We start from the raw sequence: 21,830 nt of genomic DNA on the forward strand, positions 1-21,830 counted from the left end.
AATTTCATGATAAGTTTATTCATTACTATAAATACTATTAATTACCATAAAAATAACTTATTCAGTTAACATAATCCTGACGCAATGAAATTTAACAAATTTGACCATAAAATGGAAATATAGATGAAACATCTTCAGGAAATTTAGTCACGTTATTCAACAACGTTTACATTTAAATTTATGTTTATGTTTAAGCATTCCATAAAATTTTTGATTCTGTACTCCCAACACTGAAAAATTTTTGAGTAAGAACTGCCATATGCATCATATATATGCATATATGTATGTATATATATGGTCTATCTTTGCATTCTATTTATTCATTCTATTTATTCATTCTATCTATTCCTTCTATCTTTCTATCTATTCACTCTACCTATCTGTCTTGGTTACTTTTTTCTCCTTGCTGGGACAAAATACCTGACACCCAAAATTAAGGAAGGAAAGGTTTATTTCGCTTACAGTTTGTGGAAGTTTCAGTCCATACTTGGCAGATTATAAGGCAGAGTGGCACATGGCAGAGAGCTAGCTCAGGGTGGCAGAACACAGCTAAGCCGCAAGCACACACCAGGGTGGAATGGGGGAGGAATGTCCTCAAGCACTCTTTTCCTCTCCCTTACATATGCAAACTATCCACCCAGGGCGGGTGTAGCTCTCACACCCACAATCATTCAACTCTAATAGCCTGTCCCATGGTTGCATGAGGCTTTGGAGGGGACACACAGACATAAACCATAACACTATCTATTCATTCTATCTATCATCTTTCTATTTGTTCTATTTTTCTATCTACTCATTCTATCTATCTATTCATTCTATCTATCTATCATCTATCTATCATCTATCTATCTATTTATCTATCTATCTATTTATCTTATGCTGGGGATAGTTATACCCCAGCCCACAATATACATATTTATATTTATGAATTATATGCATGTATTACGATTTGATGAAAAGATCTTAAATTACAGATAAATGCTATATAAGTAATCTTTCATTATATTTTGTTTTAAAATCTGTAGTAACATAATGTGCAAACATGAAATCAGACATCATATATGCAGTGCTACGTGCTTTTTGCTTGCTAATATATGGTCTTTCACACTTCCTATTTTGAGCAGTGGTGTACTTAAATACTTAAATACTGTGCTTCTCGGGGCAAAGTCACTTGCTTGGACTCTTTCACAGCCACAAGCTGCATCTTCCACCTCAGTCCTACATACCACAGGTCAGAGTGACACATGCTGAGAAAGCCAAGTAGAGACCGTGGTTCCAAGGCTAGACCCACAGTTGGGCAGGAATATAAATTCCAATCATAAAAGAAATCCACAGCATTTCAGAAAAAGTCTGATCATTTCAGGGGGAGACTGACAATCATACAAACAGCCTAGTAGGATCTTTAAAGAAATATATCATTTTTGGTAAGTAGAGGATTTTTGTTGTTGTTGTTTTGCTACTGAGGGTTAAACCCAGGGCCCTCATAGTTTTTTATGTTTTATTTTGAGACAGGGTCTCACTAAATCCCTAAATTTCCTAGGCTGAGCTCAACTTGCAAAACTCTGGCCTCAGCCTCCCAGAGTACTGGGATTACAAGTATGTGCTGAGCATGCCTGGCGAAGAGCAGTTTCTAACTATTTGGTCTTGCGGATGTCAGTGCTGGTAGGAACTGGGAGAGGTGTGAGAATGTGCTTTTTGGCTTTCACAAAGCCGTCTGTGAGGACTCTTACTCTTCTGTCCTTAAGAAATGAGAGAGAAGAAGCAACTAGAAAAGAATGACATCAGAGACACTAACATAAATTAAGATAAAGCAAAGCACACAGCTCTCCAATTCATGGTATTTTCTACAGCTATCACAAGTGGGTTTGGATGAGAGATGGCTGCATGCCTCAGTAGGAGTTTTGTGTGTGTAAAAGAGAAAGCAATGTCATCATGTACCTTCCAGGGGAATCTAGTCATCATTGGTTCTTTCTGAGCGATATTTTAAGCTCTGGAGTAGGCCTGCAATAGGTATTTTATATGGGAGTAGGATCTGTTTCCACATAACTTGAAACACTGAAAAAACTCTGGACAAATCCAGTTTGGGAGCGGGACTTCCAAAACATAAAGTTTCCTTCAAGTGTTCACTATGCCAAACTGGAGATAAGGATTAGGTCTCACCAAGATTCCTGAGATGTTTTTCTTCCAGAACAAAACCACATTAACAAAGAAGGCCAAATATGTTTGTTGTGCTTTGTAAGAATTCAGGGGACTTTTCTGGGCTAGAGAGAGAGCCGGAGGTAGGGGGTTGAGGATAATAACTAGATTTAACTCAATTGATATTTACTCCTAACAATTTTTGCCTAGGTTGAATGAAAGGAATTTTTTTCTTCATTTTCTTATTCTCATTCATCTCCTTTATACCTCGACAGAGTAATTTAGGTGAGTATGTTTTAAAGCCAAAAAGATTTCACTGAACAATTTGAATAAAAATGGTATCATTTGTACGCTTTGAGGAACGCTTGATTACACTTAGTTTTGGGTAACAGACACTGCACAGAAAAACATATTGAAATACCAACTTTTTTTTAGTAGATTGGCCCAATTTTTGCTTACAAAATTGTAGGCTAACTGCTGACCCTTTGGGTTTGCAGCAATTGCATGAAGGAGAGCTGTCAAGTCCTGGGTCTTGGTAACCTTTCCTTTCATTTTTAGTTCAGTTAACCCAAAGAAATGAGAACCACTTGTTTATTCATGGTAGACAGTAAATAACATATGGAAATTAACAGGCTAACAGTATATTAAAAGAATAGGAGAAAAAGAAGCACGATAAATGTACAGTTGACCCAAAGCAATAATGTATTGTCTGCTGGCTAATATTTTCAGTGCTCCAGTTAAACTTTTATCTTCTACGGCAGTAATTTTATTTAGTTATTAGTTCAAAGACTTTGGTTAGCATCTTATGCGAGCATGTATTTTTACAACAATTTTCCTTCAAGGTTCTGAACCTAAACTATACCATTTGTCTAGTAGCAGTCACATCGTTAATAAGTATGGAATAACTTTCACCATTCACATTTTGTTAACATATGTTCTTTGGAAACTAAAGGTAATGCCATACAAATTCTGATTCAATGATTTTATCTCTCAAGATTGGTGGCTGACATTTTAGTCTTTTCACTGAATTTGTGTTAATTTACTTTTAACAATTTAGTTAAATTAATTAACTTACTTCAACTTCTCCTGATCTTTGCTCACTGACAATGCATACAGATCTTGTTTTTTAAGCACTTGATACTGACAGTTCATATTGCTCTAAGAGGTAACTCCATCCTGCTATTATCTGAGTACCCACAGAATATACTATCTTTAAAACATCTGCCAGTTTACTGTAATCCTAAGCACAGAAGTGAAGAAAAAGTTTTATGAAAGAATAATTCACTTCTTTATTGCAATTTTAATTTACCGTCATAAAGTCATCCCTGAATTAATTTCAATACCTAAGTATTAAATCTTTTTCTCTGCAAAACTTTTATAGAATATTTCATGTAATTTTACTTGCAAATTATTTATGTTTTTATCTCCCAATGATGACAAAATGCTAGCAAACAGAATAAACATGAAGTGTGAACCTACACTGAGACGAAAATAGAAAGTTGGTGGAGTTGATAAATAAGAAACAATTTCTAAAATACAAAAGTACTGGTTCATTTATATCTGCTACATGATTTTTAAAATGACGATTTCTTTGTACCTTAATGTTATATTTAAAGTATTTTCTGAGATTTGTTTACAGTCGTCTCATTCTTTAGGTTTAGGGAATTATAATTTAGCACAATTGATTAAAATCCAGTCATTTTTGGGCCAGGGATATAGCTCAGCAGCACAGTGCCTGCCTGGCAAGCGCAAGGTCCTGAGTTCGATTCCCAATACCCCCGCAAAAAAAGTCCAGTCATTTTACAATTCTTCAAAATTCATGAGATGAAATATTTTTTGTTCTGTGAAAGCAGACACCATGATTTGGACTTTTATTACTTCATAAGATATTAATCAGTTTTTATTCTAAATTTGCATCTGATTTTTAATCCCAAATATAGATCAGCAATAATTGCTACTACACTGGTGGCCTAGAAAAACCACAAGACAGAGGAGTGGAGAGAGGGTAGGAAATTTGTGTTTATCATGAAGTGACTTCATAGAAGGGATTGTCCTGGTCTCTGTACATCTTATTCAACTGCCAAACTACCGGTGATCGAACTAGTATCCTGAATTCTAAAAAATGGAAATAAGTCTCAGAAAACCTAAAAACTCTGTATCATGTAAAATAACTAGTCATTTTGGAGATAGGATTTAAACCTATGATTCTACTGCTTCTGTTTCTATTATACTATGTGTAATTTTGAATCATAAAAAGTACCTATAGTATAAAAGAACCAGACATTTGAATAATAAAGTAATGATTAATTAAATTATAGCCCATATTGTTTAGATTTTAGAATATTTTGCTGTGCAAATTGTGGTAATTGGATAAATCAGACACACGGTAAGTTCTCTGGAAGCCAGCTATGTGATTATTTTGTTCACTACTTTAATTTCCACAGCACTGCCTATTTACCATACAGGAGTTATACTAGTAATTATATTTTGAATTCACAAATGAATGAAAAATATTTAGATGGAAATTCTTCATTTGGATTCACACTTGCAGTCTTGGAGTTTTGGGGGAGAACTGTATAATATTTAATTATGCAGTATATTCAACATGTTGAAACTCATGTCTAATATAGATGGAAGATCATCCCTCTGATAAACAGCATAAAGATGGAATAACAATATTCTATTGTGTGATGTCTCTTTTACCTCACTCATACATCTCATTTAAATAGGCACAAAAGGAGAAAATAATAAACCTAAAATACCTTTTTAAAAAATGATTTCAGGCTCAAATCTCAACAAACGAACAAACAAGAAATCCAAAAGGAAGAAAACGTGAATTACTTTTCTTAAAAGAATCCAAGAAAGGATTTCAAAAGTTCACTGAAAATTATGGTAAGATAACCCTAACAGCATACCATAACGTTTTAGAACAAGAAAAACTGACACATTACAGTTCATGCCAAGAAAATTGTGAATTTATTTTTTCTATGTAAAAAAAAAACAAATTTTCCTTAATTCACATACACATTTAATTTCCCAAAACATCTAACTCTAGAGTTAGGTTTTTAGAAAATAATATAAATATTCCATTGGATGGAAATCAAAGCATGAAATGTTTGTGGAATCTGATAATAACCATGGGTTGCAACTACTAAAAATGCACTGCCACATAATCTGTTTGATCACTGGGCATCTTTCTGATTATAATCAGCACCAGAATCAGTTTTGCCACAATTGCCATCCTTCAGGTGATCAAAGTCATCAGTTGCCCATCAGAGATAAAGCTCAGGGCCAAGGCTTAGCATTTGGTATTGGCTGGTGTGGAGACAAACACATTTCTTAAAAAATGCCCCTTCTTTTTTATGAGTTCCAACAAAAGATGTCTGGTGTTTAATTGCATATAAATATCGCATTGTTTCCTCTGACATCTTTTCATGTTTGAAAGGCATCCCTATTGGAGATCGGGCTCCCTGTGCTTCTGTTTCCTGCCTGCATTTCTGTTACCACACTGATGTTTATTACCTCTCCCTTACAGACACCTAAGCCTTGCTTCCATAAAATCTGTTGAGCACTTTCTAGGTGGGAACATGAAACAGAGTGCATAATTCCCGTCACGTTTTTTTCCTTCCATCCTTACTAAGAGCTTTTAGATCTAATGTCTTGCTTGATCAAAGCCTTTTACATCAAAGTGAAAAGAACAAAGAGTAAGACAGAAGGCTAGATCTACTTTAATTTTCTGCTGGATTCCATCCACTGAGAGGAGTTCAGCAGCCTTCTGAGTGCGAAGAGCATGGCTCAGGTCACACAGGCAGCTTCAAGACAGCCGTGTGAAACGTCCTGTCCCAGACTGAGGCCTCATCACTCCAGCCTTGTGTGTCAGTCACTGGCTCAAACCTCCAGAGAATGTGATTCTGCAGAAAACATAGGGTGGTTTAGGGAGAGACTAAGCTTAGTTCTGAGCACAGCTCTTACGTATCTAAAAGGCTCAACTCAACATTCTGCATGAATCTTTCCAGAAACACAAAACTACTTCTCTTTGCATCCTACTTCTTTTTATCTGGCTCCCACCTGCTGCAATTAACAGAGTTTCTGTGAGGTGTAAGTTTCTACCTGAGAGGGTACTGTGGGTTGATATAAGATATAATCACTGTGAGTGGAAACAACTCTGCTTATGATCCTGGTGCTTAACTCTGAGGGTTGGCTATGAAAAAGAAAGACGGACATCAGCTGTTAAAGACTAGGAGTTGGCTGTGCTCTGAGCCAATGTCCCTTAGCGCCTTCATATATAACTCCAAGGAATTTACACAAAACACACAGACTTTTACTGATTCTCCAGATATCATTATTTAATTAATACATTTTCTGTTTGTTTGTTTGTTTGTTTAGACAGGATCTCACAGTGTAGTGAGGCTGGCCTTGAACTCTCTTATGTAGCCCAGGCTGGCCTTGAACTCACAAGGATCCTCCTGCCTCAGCCTCCCAAGTGCTGAGAGTACAGGTGTGCACCACCACACCTGGTTACATTTTCTAAAAGTGATACAAAACTTGAGGTTTTTTCAGAGAACTCTATCTATCATGTGGTAAAATAATTGTAAGTATCTCAGACCTTTGAGAAGTACAGGGCTTCTTGTTTCGTGCTTGAGTTCCTGAGTCAGGTGGTGGGCTTTGTCCAGGGCCAACCTCCTTGCACTGAGGTATAAAACAGGTGTGTGCGGCTTGTGCATATCTTAAATTAAAAATATTCTCAATATTAAAATAAATAAAAAATAGACCAATAACAGGAGTAGTCATCATAACCAGATCATTTGGTTTAAATCCTAGCTTTGCCACTAACTAGCCATGTGATCTTAGACAAATTATTAGACTCTTTGGGCTACAAATACCATCACTATGCAAGGAGGATGAACAATAGTATCTTCCTCATAAGCTTGTTGTGAGGATTACATGAATTAATATGACAACTTAGAAAAACAACTAGCACCAGGTAAAGAGGAAATGAAAGAAATATTAGCAAATAATAATGCTCAGTACCAAATACTATCAAAATTTTCACATATTATGTCATTCTGTAATTGCTGCATTTGTGAGTTTAACTTGTTTGCTCTAATCAAATTTTAGAACTTTGAAGACAGGTGCCATGACTTTTTCTTTTGTAATATTTGTTCTTATGAAACCAAGGGAGAATCTGCATAAACTCTCATTTTGTGGTCAGGAGACTGAAAACTCCACCCTCAGATCATGCTAATGCTGCCATTTTCTGAACATGTGTCTCATGAAGACTCATGAAGATTGATTGTATGTATGCTTCCAACCACCATTTCCCAGACTGCACCCTGCCCGGCTCTTTTATCCCATCAGTATCCAAACCCTGCTCCTCAGGGAGACAAATCTGAGACACGAGTGCCCCACCTCCACTTATGGGTACCTCGGGAATCAGCTGTTTCTCTATTGCAGAGCTCATTCCAGTAATTTGCAGTGGGCAAAGCAGATCTTGTTCAGTTAATACTCAATCCTAACAACAAAAAAAGTAGTGATCCTTCTAAGACAAAACAAGTATTTCCATCTTACTTAAATTCTAAAGTTACATACTTTATTTCCATTTTCTTTTAGTGAGAACAAACAACAGAATACCATTTTGAGTACCAAAATGTAGTGGTGTAGAGAAAATAAACTGTCACATCCTCCTTCTTGTAAAGGGGTTTTCACTTGTATCTCTGGGAGGATTTGGTCTACATAATGTGTATAAGCCACTGTTGTAAGCAAGCGATTCCCAGGCTATGCACAACCGTGTGATCGGGAAACATTCCAAAATGAGGGCTATGATGGTTGGAGTTTTCATTAACATAAGGCCTTGTCTCTTTGGGTTTTAAAGTTTTTAAATTCTTATCTAAAAAGAAGCAACTGAAGCTAGAAAGAAGTTAAAGACAAAGAACCAAGTTCTGCTGTGCCTTTTCGTCTCAGTCACGATGGCACACAAGCTTAAAACAGACTTACAGAAAGTTTTCCAAAATTTTCATCTGAAGAGACAGGGCTAGCCCATATGCTCTATGAATCTATTATCTGCTGTATTTTTTTTAAATAATGCATCCACAAAATGCCACTACTCCTTCCCACATGTGTATGTATGATAAGATAGGAAGCAGCTTAGCATCAGTAATAAGAAATTATATTATGGGGTCACAATTTAATGTTTGGGATATTAACAACTACTTTATATAGTGATTATTTTTCTTTTCAGCCTAGTTTGAATTCTGACTAAACTCATTGCCATTTTTAGAAATCTTCACTTTTATATTTGCTTACATTAAAAAATTTTAATATTAATACTGATAAGAGACTCATTTTCCCTTTATAGAATTACTAACCTGGTTGATTAAAATCTAGGGCCTCACCACCTCCCTATGCTGTGCACAGTTTAGCTTAAAGGATAAGCATGTACATAAACATACACTTGAGCCTAACAGGAAAAAACCACACTTACTTATTTTCATATACTTTCAGCTAGACCTTACCTTTTTAAAATAAAACCATATGCCTGAAGATCCTATTTAGTGTTACTTTTTAAGATGGGGGCTAAAAGAAACAAAAATAGCTTTTTTGTTGTTGTAATGAAACTAAAGTTACCATTTTAATTACACTCAATTCAGGCAAGACACATTTAAAAAGACCAACATTCTAATTCAGATAAATATCCGTTCCTGGATCAAATTTTATTTCCAATTAAATATGACACTGATTACTTCCTTTAACTGTTAAGTTGATATTTTAGAAGGCAAAGAGGGAAGAGGTCTACAATATTGAGAGTGAGTAATATCAAGTAAAACAAGTAAGATTTATTATGAGAGTTTTAAACGATTTCTTTATGGAATTATAGTCGGTCCTTAATATCTGTGGGCTCTACATCCATAAAATCAATCAACCATGGATTGAAAATATTCAGAAAAATATTGTGTCCATATTGATGTATACAGACTTTTTTCCTTTGGTTATTATTCCTAAACAGTACAACATAACAACTTTATAGCACTTTTTACATTACATTAGGTATCATGAGGAACCTAGAGATGACATAAAGTACACAAGAGAATATGTGTAAGTTATGTGTAAATACTACAGCACTTATGTAAGAAACTTAAGTATCTGCAGAGTTTCTTATCTGAGGGGCATCCACAATGCAGGATGACTGTATTTTTATTATAAAAGTGATATTAAAGAAATATCAAAATAACTAGAAATTAGAGAAGGGAAAATGATATATTATTGCACTACCACATACATTCATTAATTGCATTTTAGCATAATTCCCTTGCATTTTTTCCCCATCCACTTATATTTTTTCTCTGTAGTAGAAAGCACAATGACATACAAACTTATATTCTGCTTTTTCCAACATCACATTATTTGAAGGGTACCTTTCTATGTTGTCTTTCTGTTCAACACATGATGTTTTAAACTGGTATCAAGTAATACTAACAAGACAGGCAGCTGACATTTCTTGTACAGGTATTATGTTATCTAGTGCAATACTCAAAACAACCAAATATAAATGCCTGTATGTTAGGCATTCTTAAAGCAGAATTTGAAAGCCTAAAAAATTTAATTAGGGTCTATACCAGGTTAAAAAACATGGCTAAGCTCAGACAATTAATAAGTGAAAAGGTAATACTTGTAGTTTTCTCTTTTAATTCAAAACTTGTAGTCTTCATTAATCTGTCTACCTAGTGAAGAGCACATTCTTGTTTTTCTACCAATAAATCAATAACTGTAGGGTTCTTTCTAATTTTAGACTATCCATACATTTTTAGGCTAGACACAGCACAAAGGAATTTCTCACTGCTGCAAAGACTGAAATTCATGTGTTGAGCTGTCAATAATTCTTACTTTTTCTAGTCTTCAATTTTTAATCTATTTTCTCAGCAACTTGTTCAGAGCTCCTCCGAGTAGACACATCTCCTTCAACTAGCAAAAGCCTTCTTCTGAGACAGCACATCAGGCTTCTGCTCTTTGTAAGGTGGTATCTTTCCTAACATTGCAGTCCAGTATACACTACCAGCGCATCTCCCTGAGACCTGTGGGGATGAGGATTAAGTCTCACTTCCCTCCATTTTCTAGCTGGGGAATTTTCTTGTACTGAGAAGCTTCACCGGAGAGAGGCTTTGTGTTTATTTTCACTCCATTTGACCTACATAAGCATCTGAAAGGAAATAATATGTCACACTGAATAAAGTGAGTACATTACAGTAAATTTCAGAATAGGAAAAGTTCATAATGTACAGCTCTCCCCGATCTTCCATTTCCTCCCCACTGGCAAATCTAATTTATTCTCCCTATTATTCTATTAATGATAAATTGAAAAGAAATGAAAGCATTCTGTCTTTTCAGGAACATCAATTTTTACTTTATTCCCCTACCAATCGCACTCTGATTTTTATGCTATAAGTAATGAAAGGATCATGCCCTAGAAAGCAACTCATTTAAAAGTTAATACTGTATTGATGCTTTTTATTTAAGAGGTTACACAGTATTTGGTGCAACAACTACTAGAATAAACAAATTTGAAATTTGAGGTTAAAATTTCAAATGACTCCAAGGTCTACCCTAAGTGAAATAGACCGCTGTGGCAATCAGGACTTTGGTATATAGGAGACCACAGGCCTGGCTCAAGCAGGGATCAGCCCACTCCACACTTCCCTTTGGTCATCTTATGGGAATTAAGGCCCAGAGTTTCCAGATCTCATTTTTAAAAGAAATTCCAGAAGTCATGATTTTTATATAAAATTCTCCATATTTAAAAATGTTGGATTAAATTTATAAGCCCTATGTTGCTCAAAATTACTTCTGTTAGGGGTGGCTAATATAAGGGTGGCTTGGCCTAGTGGTCAGTGTGTGATTTCTACTGAGATCCACATCATATAACTGATCAACATTGAACATTCAATGCCTAAACCTTGCATATCTAGTTATGGGACAGTTATTTTCTGTGAAATCAGATGAATTTGTGCATTCCTAACCAGCGGAAAGGCATCATGACTCAGACCTACTCTGTCCTTCGGCCTGAGAAGTGTGTGGTTACGGTTAAACTGTGTAATCATTTGGTCCCATCCATGACCCTCATAGTGAACAAGGTATTAGTCATTTGAGTCCACACTGAATTTCACCCAGTTGGTCTTTTGAGGTAAATTCAGAGTGTCTAAGAGAAGGAAATAGTCATTCTATTATTAACATACATCTTGGTAGCATCTCCAAAACTATTAGTTTCAATACTATTAATAAATTGGTGGGAAGACAAAGTTTTGGAAGAGAATAATGATATTCATTTTCGTAGTTGAATGCTTTCCTTTTGGGGAAAATGGTGGTTGTGGCTTATATTAGATGTTTCCTCAAGTCCTCATACACTCTTCATAGGTGGAGCTTTTTGGAGGTGGCTGGACATAGTTTGTAAATAGAGATTAATATCAGATTAATACAGATACATTAACTGGGTTAGTTCACCAATTGGCTTAGCATTGTTCTGCATGTGGATAATGGAAAGCCACATCCTGGGTATGGGTAGCACCAATCAATAGGCTCAGAGCCTGGATGGAATACAAGGGAAATAGAAGGAAGTCTTGCAGCTTGCTGCTTTCTGCCTGGCCTATCATGTACTATTTCTGTTTTGCAATGCCCCTTTTCCCTACCACCCTCCCTTGGAGCCAGCTGACCATGGCCTGAAACTCCAAACTGTAAGCCAAAATAAACCTTTTCCCCTTTAACTTTAGATGTTGGGTATTTTGTCTCAGCAACAAGAAAATAATGAAGACATGGTTTTATTAAATTACTAAATTGAGTTATAGGAACGAGACTACTGAATTTTTTTCTCAAAAATAGTCTGTGTAGGTCTAAGAGACCTGTAAGTGTTTAGTGAGTCAGACAATGACCATAACTCAAATTTGGTTTAATATATTGGTTTAGTTACTGGTCATCAAAATATGTATGTAACTGTAAATATGTGATTCATTTGTCCAGTTCTTATTATGGTGAAATAAGGACTTGGGTTGAGTGTGATGTGGTCATGGAAAACTTCTCAAATTCTGATACTGAGAGATGAAATTTAAACTGCAGTGTATGTATTTAATGTGACATACATTATATTAGGTGGTAAAATTGCATTCTAATAGCCTTTCAACAACTCTATGAGGCCTAATTCTCACTCACACTAAGATGCAAAAATTGAAGCTTGGGAGGAGTTAAGAAAGTTTCTGAAAGTCACACATCTAATAGGTGACAAAGTGAGCATTTGGACCCAGGACCAATCAATTCCAAAGCGTGTGCTTCTTTCACACTAAACATTGTTGCTTCATGCATAATCCATAGAAATGGAATAGTATTAAAGCTTGTAAGATAGAATTCTACCATTTCTTGACATAAAAACAAACATCTTGAATGTTTCATTCAGAGCTTCCCTCTGAATAAAAAATTGAAGCTTTTTAGCTAAGGGGTATTTTAATAAATAATGTATTTCTTTTATTATTCGATTTGCTCATAGTATCTTTCCCCAAATAGCTCAAAACGTATTTCATTTCTGCAGTGAATCACTTTTTTAGCTAACTCATTCTCTGTCTTTGATTTAGAATGTCTGTGGACTGCGTCTGAGAATGGAATAAGTTAATGGGGTATGCCACAGAAACCTACATTAGAAAGCATAAAAGGTCACGGAGTAAATGACTATCTGTTTTAGATTTCACATTATTAGGTTTTGCAGGCTATAAATGACACCTGAGTAGCTGCTGTTCATGAGGGCAGTGCCTTATACATTATATAGGCTATGACAAGCACATTTTCGAGCATGCAAACATTTCTTTCATGTGACTATGAAAGAGCAGCAATATATGCATATATATCTGTACTACAAATATCTGTGTCATTTGCTATCCATATCTCACACTACAACAAGTTTTACTTTTTATAGGAGGCAAAACATTCGGTCTCTCTTTTACATTTTCCAAAAACTCTAACACCATGATATTGATTCAAATAACTGAACCAAACTTGTAGGGAAATGCTTAAGAATTAAAGAACTAACTCCAATATGAGCTGTCATCTATCCTCTTGTTTAATAGAATCACGCCCTCAGCTGTAAAAAGCTGTAAATAAGTGGTTACTATTCAAGTGTTCAGCCAGTACAAGAGAGCTAGAGTTCAGTGAGCAGAAAACCAGAATGAATTGGATGACAAACCTCAGTGTTCAGTGATCTTACCATCATAATGAATAGAAATTGGCTTTTTTCTATCTAGAAGCTTCCAGAATTCCTTTCCTTTGTTAAATTAAAACATCTTAGTTGAGTAATTCTACATGGAAAATTAGCTAGAGTAATCCTTGCACATAAAATTATGCACTTGATAATACCTACAAATGTAAAACAGAAAAAATGCAGGAAGTGTCTATCAGTCCTTAGAAAACTGTAACACATGAAAAAAAACAACACATAGTGATTCTATCTAGTAAAAGGGTTGAAATAATCTACATATTAACTCACAGAATATAGAAAACAAGCAAACCTAAAATCTTCATAAGGTAAGATAAAAGTGCACACAAAAATATTGTTCAGGCAATGGATTACGATTTGTGGATGGGTATTGGCTCTAAAAAAGAGGAATTTTTTTCATATAAGCACATCTAAGAGAGAGACAGAGAGGGAGACAGAGAGAGAGAGAGAGAGAGAGATTAATTTTAATAATCATGAAGCAGAGGATAATCATTTCATGTACTCAAGGGTTGCTTAAATACTATTCCAGGTAGAGAAAAAAATGCAGATTATTAAAGTATATATTTGTTATCCTGGGTCATCCACAGTTTTGAAGTCTCTACGGTATGTTGACAAGTTACAAAATTGTGACTCCTGCCTTCTCACCATTAAATTTCCTTGACTGTGTAAATAAGTTATAAGTTATCTAAGCTCATATCAATAAGTAATGCAACAACCATTGTTAATTTCCCACAACTTTGTCTGTAACTTTGTTTTGTTTGTATTGTTCTTATGCTAGTTTGTAAATGGATGTCTGTTTGTTAATATGTTTTCCTTCTTTTATTTTTAAAAATAAATAAAAAAATAAGTTGTCTAAGCTCTGAGGTTCAGATTTCAGAGCACACAGAAAAAAGGAAGGATGCATAGAGAGCTTATGAATTGCCATTGGGTTAAAATAGAAAAATGATGGAACAAGAAAAATAACAAATGTATTTTATGTGTTAAAGACCTCAATTTAGTTTTTAGTCTGAGAGAAATTCTAAAATTTCTAGAATTCTGGGTAGGTCCTTTAAAAAAACAATCATCATAAAAGCCACACAGGTTCACTAACATTATTTCATTTTAAATTAGCATCATTCGTCTTGTTAATAGGGCTAATAGTCCAGAGAAATGTGGACAGTGTGGCATGTCTGGATTTCAGTAAAGCTTTTAACAAGTTTCCTTAGGATAGGCTGCTGAAGAAGGTAATAGTGTGGCTAATTGCAACTGCTCCATTATGATCAAGAGCACTACGTCTTTTCAAACATTATGTTTATAGTGTATTACTGAAAAGCAAAAGCAACAGGAGGTCTTAGCCTCTAGTTTGTCAAAAAGAGGATATCTTTCTCCAGTGGTAAGAAGCATAGCTGTCATACTGCCTAAGTGTAAGCTAGTCACTCAGCTTACTGAGGTCCAGAGATCAGTATAACAGACATGTAACCAAGCAGTGTCTGCATCAGAACGGAGGCTCTGGAAGCAGCGTGGAATTTCCAAGAACAGGGCTGCTGAACAAAGCTACCTGGACCACTTGAAGCCCTTTAAGTCTGTTATCAAGGCTCCATCAAGGCCTCTGATTCCTACACAGAAATGGCATCCTGTGGCTCTGCCAGAGGAGCTGAAAGCAAGCTAATGAAATAATGAATAAACTGAGCTGAAGTACACTAGACGAAAAGATGAAACGCAGCCACTTCTCCTGCGGAGACCTCTATTCAGGGTCCTCTTTGAACACCCGCTTCAGGAAGCACTCCTCTTGGTCTGAGTAAATGCCCATCTTGTTTAACTGCTGCCAAAGCAATTCCATTTTGGCATGTCCATGCAGTCATTATCTCTTTGACCTCTGCCTCTTTCTCCAGAAAGGCGAGCTGAAATGAAAAGTGGCTTTGGTAACTCAGGAGACTAGAAGTTTCCACATCATTGGATTCCAGGAACAATGCTCGAGGAGACAGCCCAATGGAGGACTCACGTTGTATCTATCTCAGGGCAGCCAGTCCAGGTAACTGGCTTCAGGTAGACCACTCCAGGACTGCTGTCTGCAAACTTGGGGATGCACTGGGGAGTTTTTGAGATTAACATGGAAAAGCCAAAAAGAAGGGGGTGAGACTGGAACATCTCTTCTGTTCCTTTTCAAAAGATCAAAAACTAAAAACTTTCCATCCTAATAATGCTAAAGTCTAGGCTAGAACCCAGGTATTTGTTTATGAAGGAAATGTCTGTCTTTAGGAAAGCCTTACATGCCTCAACAGAACAATTATATAAATAGAGCTATATTGAATGGAGAGCAAAACAACTAGCTTCATGCTTCTAGCACAGACTTCTGGTCACTAGATGATGCTAATTTTTTTCCTTTAGAAACTGTAACTTAGGATATTACCATGATTCATTTTTTAAAAAAATGTTATGGCTTGTATTGAGACTTCCCCCCAAAGCCTCATGCAGTCATAGGTGGGGCTTTTCAGGGGTGGCTGGATCTAGGATGTGTGATGCTGGAATTAAGGGTGTGATGCTAGAATTAAGGGTCTGAGCACTACCTGCTGTAGGGGTGGGTAGCCTGGATAAGATATAAGGGACAGAGAGAGGCTTGTCACTTATTGCTCATTTTTTTGCTGTCTTGCTGGCTTCTTCCTGCTGTCCTGTTTCTCTGTGACGGCCCTCTGCCATGCCACCCTGCCTTGGAGCCAGCCAATTATGAACTGAAACCTCTATCACCTGTGACCTAACTAAACTTTTCCTTCTTTAATTTTGGATGTTGGGTATTTTGTCTCAACAACAAGAAAAGTAAATAAGACAAAAAGTTATCATTTTTTTTTTCCTTCCATGACAACTTTTTCTCTTTCCTACAGTGCTTTTGTAATATTCCAGAGGTAAGGAAAAAAAATTCTGGCCTCAAGAAAGCAGGATAGACACTCTATTTCCAAACCTAAGACATACTTGTTTGGGCATTTTTTAGAGCCTGAGGGATGCCAATGTAGTCATAACCACTCAAAAGAATTTTTGAGCTGAGATATTTTTAGCTAGCAGTGAGGTTGTGGGAAAGCTCAAGTAGGACAACAAAAAATATAGTCATAACAGCACCAAACCCTTAAATGGCCTGACCATTTCTCCTTCACTAAGCTATGTTTCAAGGAAAATTGTGGTGTCTGTTTTCCTCTGCAGCCATTTAAAGGCCTACTCAGCATGTCACACTCACTCCAGGTCAGGTAACACGTCAGATCCTTCTCTCTCACTTTCTTTATACTTACTGTGCTACTTGTCATTTTGAAATCAGAATAACAAATTCCACCAGATGTAAAATCGCCTTCTAAAAAACTCTGTAAAACAAGATTAATTGTTGGGTGAATGTACGTATTAAATATGAATGTAGACATCTGGTAGCACAGCTGTGTGAAAATATAATTTGTCTAGACACAATGATAAACATGAAAAAGACATCTATGTAATGAACATGGGATAGTGATGCACAAAAACTATTACTGTACTCTTTACTTTATACATATGTGTATAGGTATTTATAAAATTTCCTTAAAAGTTCAATATGGTTAATAAATGTTCTAAAGAAGAATCAATTTGTTGAATTTTCCTTAATTTTTTCTTTTCCCTTGTAAAACGTCTTATTTTTGTAACTGTCCATGTTAATTATGCCTGTATAGCATTTAGTCAACTCTGTCTATTATCAACTTTCTCCCATTATATTGTAAGTTCCTTGACAGTGGGAGGAACACCTGTTCTTACCTTGATATTCCACCATGGCAATCACAGAAGCTTGAAGTGGGTGTGCAATAATTTTTTAGCTGAATTGGACTAAACAAGACCTAAGAAAACTATCAGCTTGGCAACTGACCCAAGAATAGCCAAGGGTTAATGTTCTAAGGGAAAATGCAAATAAGAAAAAATGAAATATACACCAAGATTCTCAAATGTTTTTAAATGCTCTTATGAAAAATAACAACCAAACATGCCAATACTCCAGTTGCTAATACTAAAACTGTCTTTATGAACCTCAACATTAAAATATTTTCAGAAATGTATTGTTTTCAAAGCACAATATTAGCTGGCATCAGAATGGATCAGTTAGAATCTAGAAACTTTAGAAGAAGGCTGGTGGGGGACTTTTCTGGTAACTAGAAGGAAGCTGTGATATAATTGAAAAAATAAGTATTAGATTTAGAGTCAGAAGAGAAATTTTAAGTACAGACTTTGATACTGATTTGGTGACCTTGGCCAAATCTCTACTTTGTCATTAGTTTTCCCACTTATAATAATGGACTAAGTATTTCTATCTTTCAAGATGCTTATAAGAATTACATGAAAAAATTAACACAAGAGTATTCAAAGTAGGCCATTATAATTCTGTAATTTTCCCTTTGATTGCCTCCACCCCCAGCATGTAACAGATGACAGATTCTTCCTTGTTAGAGAGACACTAGCCTGATAGCCGCACTCACCCATACATGCATACATGCATGGCAAGAGGGAGGGAGAAGGATTGGAGCACAAAAGAAAAGATGCATAGGGCTTGATGTCTCTGAGCTTTGGAGAAATCACAGAGAAAGAATTCTGGATCACTGACAGGGAGTGATGGAAATGAATACTAAAGAATTTTTATTAAGTATTACCAAGGACTATGCATTTCAGTCGATTTCACAATTTTTAAAGAAAACAAGTAAAAGATTTGAGCAATTCTGTAATCATTTTTGATTATTGGGTTTTGTTTCTTTAACCACAATATAACACATAAATTGTGAGTATGAGGGGCTTTTTGGAGGCACAAAAAAATCAAATGAGGCAAAGCATGAAATTGCCTTTAAAGCTGTGAAGTATTATGCAAATACCAAGCCATATCATCACTGTCCCTAGGACATATGTGCTTATATAAGAGAAATGACTTCATTTATCCAGGCTTGGGTTCTACTCCTTGTAGGAATGAATTCTCTCAGTCCAACTGTTCTATAAAAGATTATTTTCTTCGCCATAGAAAGTTTTGAAAGGAGTTATTAGAATTATCTGAGTTCACTGCATGTTTCCTGCTTTGTCTTTCCCATTATACTACATAAAACCCAAAGACAAATAGATTGTGCATTCTTTAATCAATAATTAATTTTATTAATCACTATTATAGAAGCAACAGTATGCCAGGAGCCATGGCATCATAAGAAAGATTATAAAACATTCTTATGTTAAACAAATTATTATTATTACAGAGCCACTAGAAATCAATAAAAAGTTTTCACTGTATAGAGCAGATCATAAGTACTTTCAGCAGAAAGGCAAACCAATGAGGACTGAGTAGTTCAAAGGAGGAGGCAAAAATCTCAGCCAGGTCTTGAATGATGAAAGCATCTAAATTGTTGAAAAGAAGGGAGGGCAAATAGCAAAGGAACTGGAAACAAAAGTACAGAGATGTAGGAAGCAGGACCTCTCCTAATGTGAGAAAAAATTTTCTTTATTTTTTTAAAATTCTTTTTATATTTTAGTTTCATGCAACATATTAGGCATGAAATAAATAAAGTGAAGAGTAAACTCTGACAAAGGAAACTCTGATAAAGTGAAGAGTAAAATTTGACAAAGGAAATTAGGTGTTATAGAGTAAGAATTAAAATGTTATTAAATATTTTGAAAGAAAGGAAGATATAAGTGTAAGTTTAGCCATAGCTGTGGAAGTAAAGACAAGATGGTCATATAGCGAGCCCTTGTAGCCATCCCATAGTGGCATCCCAATGGGGTATGGTGCCAGGGAAAAATTGAAGGTGCCCCCTTTAATGGACCTCACAGGTAAAATAAATGTTGAGTGACAATATGACTCTTCATTAACATTCATAATCATCCTGTAACTTTTTATATCTAACCTATGATTGCAAATTTACATATAACTTACATATACAAACGACTTATATATGACTGTCTTGGTTACTTTTCTGTCATTGCTGAGACAAAATACCTGATGCCCAAAATTAAGAAAGGAAAGGTTTATTTAGCTCACTGTTTGTGGGCGTTTCAGTCCATGCTCAGCTGGCTCCAAGACAGAATGGCACATGACAGAGGACAACAGTCCATGACTCATGGCCGCGGAAGACAGCAACAGCAACAAGAGCGAAAGGGAGGAGCGGCAGAGAGCCAGGCTCTTTCCCTGCCTTATACTGTATGCAAACTACTCACCTCAGGGCGGGTGTAGCACTCACATCCATAATCCCAGCACTGGACCATGGATCAATTATAAACTCTAGAAGCCCATCCCAAGACTGCATAAGGCTTTGGGGGGACGTCCAAACACAAACCATAACAATGACAAATGTAGCACAACATATAACTTACACTTGACAGACTGTCCCACAAATCATCACTCTTAGCATTTCAATAGGTGAACTTCTTTAGGTAGTGAACTATGCCTATCTGGAATTTCTCATCACTGAGAAAATCCTTGAACATATTCAAAACACAAACTCCCTGAAAGAAAAGCAAACAGAAAAGAGATAAAGGGAAAGGTATGACTACCTTTTATGTTTACCATGTACCAAGTGCTTGAATATAGAAATTAAAATAAAGGTTTCTATTAAGCGAACACTTACTGTGTGCTAGGACTTGTCATTCACAATCCTTCCAGCACCTTTGTGAGGGATATGCATTATATGCATTTTACAAATGAAAATGTGTAAAGTTTTAGAATGAAACTATAGCTCCAGCACATAGGAAGTAATAAAAAGATTCTGACTTTGAATCTCCATCAGTGTATATACCAAGCTAAATGTAAACCCAACAGATCTAATGACCATTATTAACTACCTCAATATGCAGATTTAAGGAGTGGTCAGACATACTTGAAAAAATTCCTTGATGTATTTTGGGAATGCTAACACGACGTTTGGGAATTTTAGAGGAGTGTGTCCCCTGTCATTTTCAATTGCAGTTCCATGCCAAGAACTCTTCACAATACCCAGTAGCCTTAGGATTGCTGAGTGAAGTATATGATGGTGATGATTTCCCCCTGGCCTCACATACGCAGCTGTATATTGTAATAGTTTGCTCTCTACCCAGAAACTTTCAGGTGAGAGATTTCTTTGGATGGTTTTCTAAAACATTCAGCATCTCATCCAATTCTGAAATCTGTTTCATACACCAAAAGAGCACATGTTCATAAATGCACAAAACTTTCTCTTTAACATTCACTCCAAAGTTTAATTATAAATCTATGATTCTTTAGGGTATATCGCATGATACACAAAATTGTGCACTTACAAATTGCAGCTCTGGCTGTGTTATACTAAGAGAGATAAGTTCCATGTAGTTTGAAAATACCTCATTAAGCCAAGTATCATTCTATCATTCCATCGTAACCAGGTTGCCAAACCACTAGGAGGCAAATCTCAATGTTAGTAAAAGTTAAACAAAATTGTAAAAATATTTTTAACTGTATCAAAAAAAGAAATCAGGGTTGCTAATGTTTTGAAAATTATTATTAGGCCCTTTCCTCCAGCTTTGCTACCCTTTTTTCTCTGTAGGCTTTCTTTCTGCTGGTTTCTTTGTCTTTATTATCTCATTACCATAGTTTTGCATGTTTCTATTTTCCTTCTTTTGTGCCTTATTGCTTCTAACTCTCTGCTTCTTGTTCTATCCACCCAAAATCTCCTAGCCATTAGATTTGATGTCAAGGAAGAAATATTGTTTTACTTTTTACACAATGAGAATTATCTTACTTTGTCTTTAATTTGTGACGATCTAAGGAGAAAAACAAGTCCCAATGCCCTTGGTGCTGTTAATTTTTATATTAAGTATTGGGTACTTAAGGGAGTCATAAAAAATTCATTTAGGTCTCTCAGATTGTTATATTTATTGGCCAGCATAGTAACTAACCTCTGAACCTGAGTTACTTGTACAGTTTAACTTGGCCACCAAAAAGAATAAAGTTCTAAGATTTAATATGTGTACACATAAAACAAAATGAATTCATAAAGATAATCTAAGCAGAGGTATACCTGACCTATATTTAATTTGTATTAGACTTTTTAAATATTACTCTTCTTTTATACACTATTTTATTTATTTATTTAGCTACAAGTACAATATTGTGCATCTAGTATATGTACTTAGGACTGAAATGTCCAGAACAATCAGAAACTGAATAAGATTCTAAGACTCAGAAATGTGTATTATATTGACAGGTAAAAAGGTCTGTGTCCGCGTCTTCTAGAAGCAGTGTAAGCATTACTTCTTTTGTAACCACACTCAGATCATTTCACAAGTGGCCACCAACCTTCCTAAAATCTCTTCTGTGGGAAGGACAGGAAGTCTTTCCTCAGTTTGAGAAATGGCGAATGTGAGAAGCAGACTGAACTGATTCTGGTTACTTCAGCACCGAATAATTTGTCCACTCATTCAATAAATATCTACTGCATTTAGGACCTACTATGTTCCTGATACCATGCCATATGTTAGGAAT

At 35.7% G+C, this 21,830-nt stretch overlaps 1 protein-coding gene across 1 annotated transcript; it reads right to left on the reverse strand.

Moving 5' to 3' along the window:
* Positions 1-1,634: 1,634 nt before the first annotated feature.
* LOC102028299 (endoplasmic reticulum aminopeptidase 2) lies at positions 1,635-20,674 on the reverse strand. The gene is given in 15 exon segments (XM_013512877.1): positions 1,635-1,765; positions 2,562-2,722; positions 3,212-3,265; positions 3,267-3,368; positions 5,864-5,896; positions 5,898-5,944; positions 5,946-6,047; positions 11,148-11,326; positions 11,982-12,014; positions 12,760-12,803; positions 15,088-15,153; positions 15,155-15,261; positions 16,639-16,707; positions 19,709-19,840; positions 20,630-20,674. Coding segments are annotated over 15 exon segments (1,305 nt in total).
* Positions 20,675-21,830: the final 1,156 nt, after the last annotated feature.

The sequence above is a fragment of the Chinchilla lanigera genome, unplaced genomic scaffold (genome assembly GCF_000276665.1).
Source record: "Chinchilla lanigera isolate Chin_1 unplaced genomic scaffold, ChiLan1.0 scaffold00017, whole genome shotgun sequence".
Taxonomy (NCBI): Eukaryota; Metazoa; Chordata; class Mammalia; order Rodentia; family Chinchillidae; genus Chinchilla; species Chinchilla lanigera.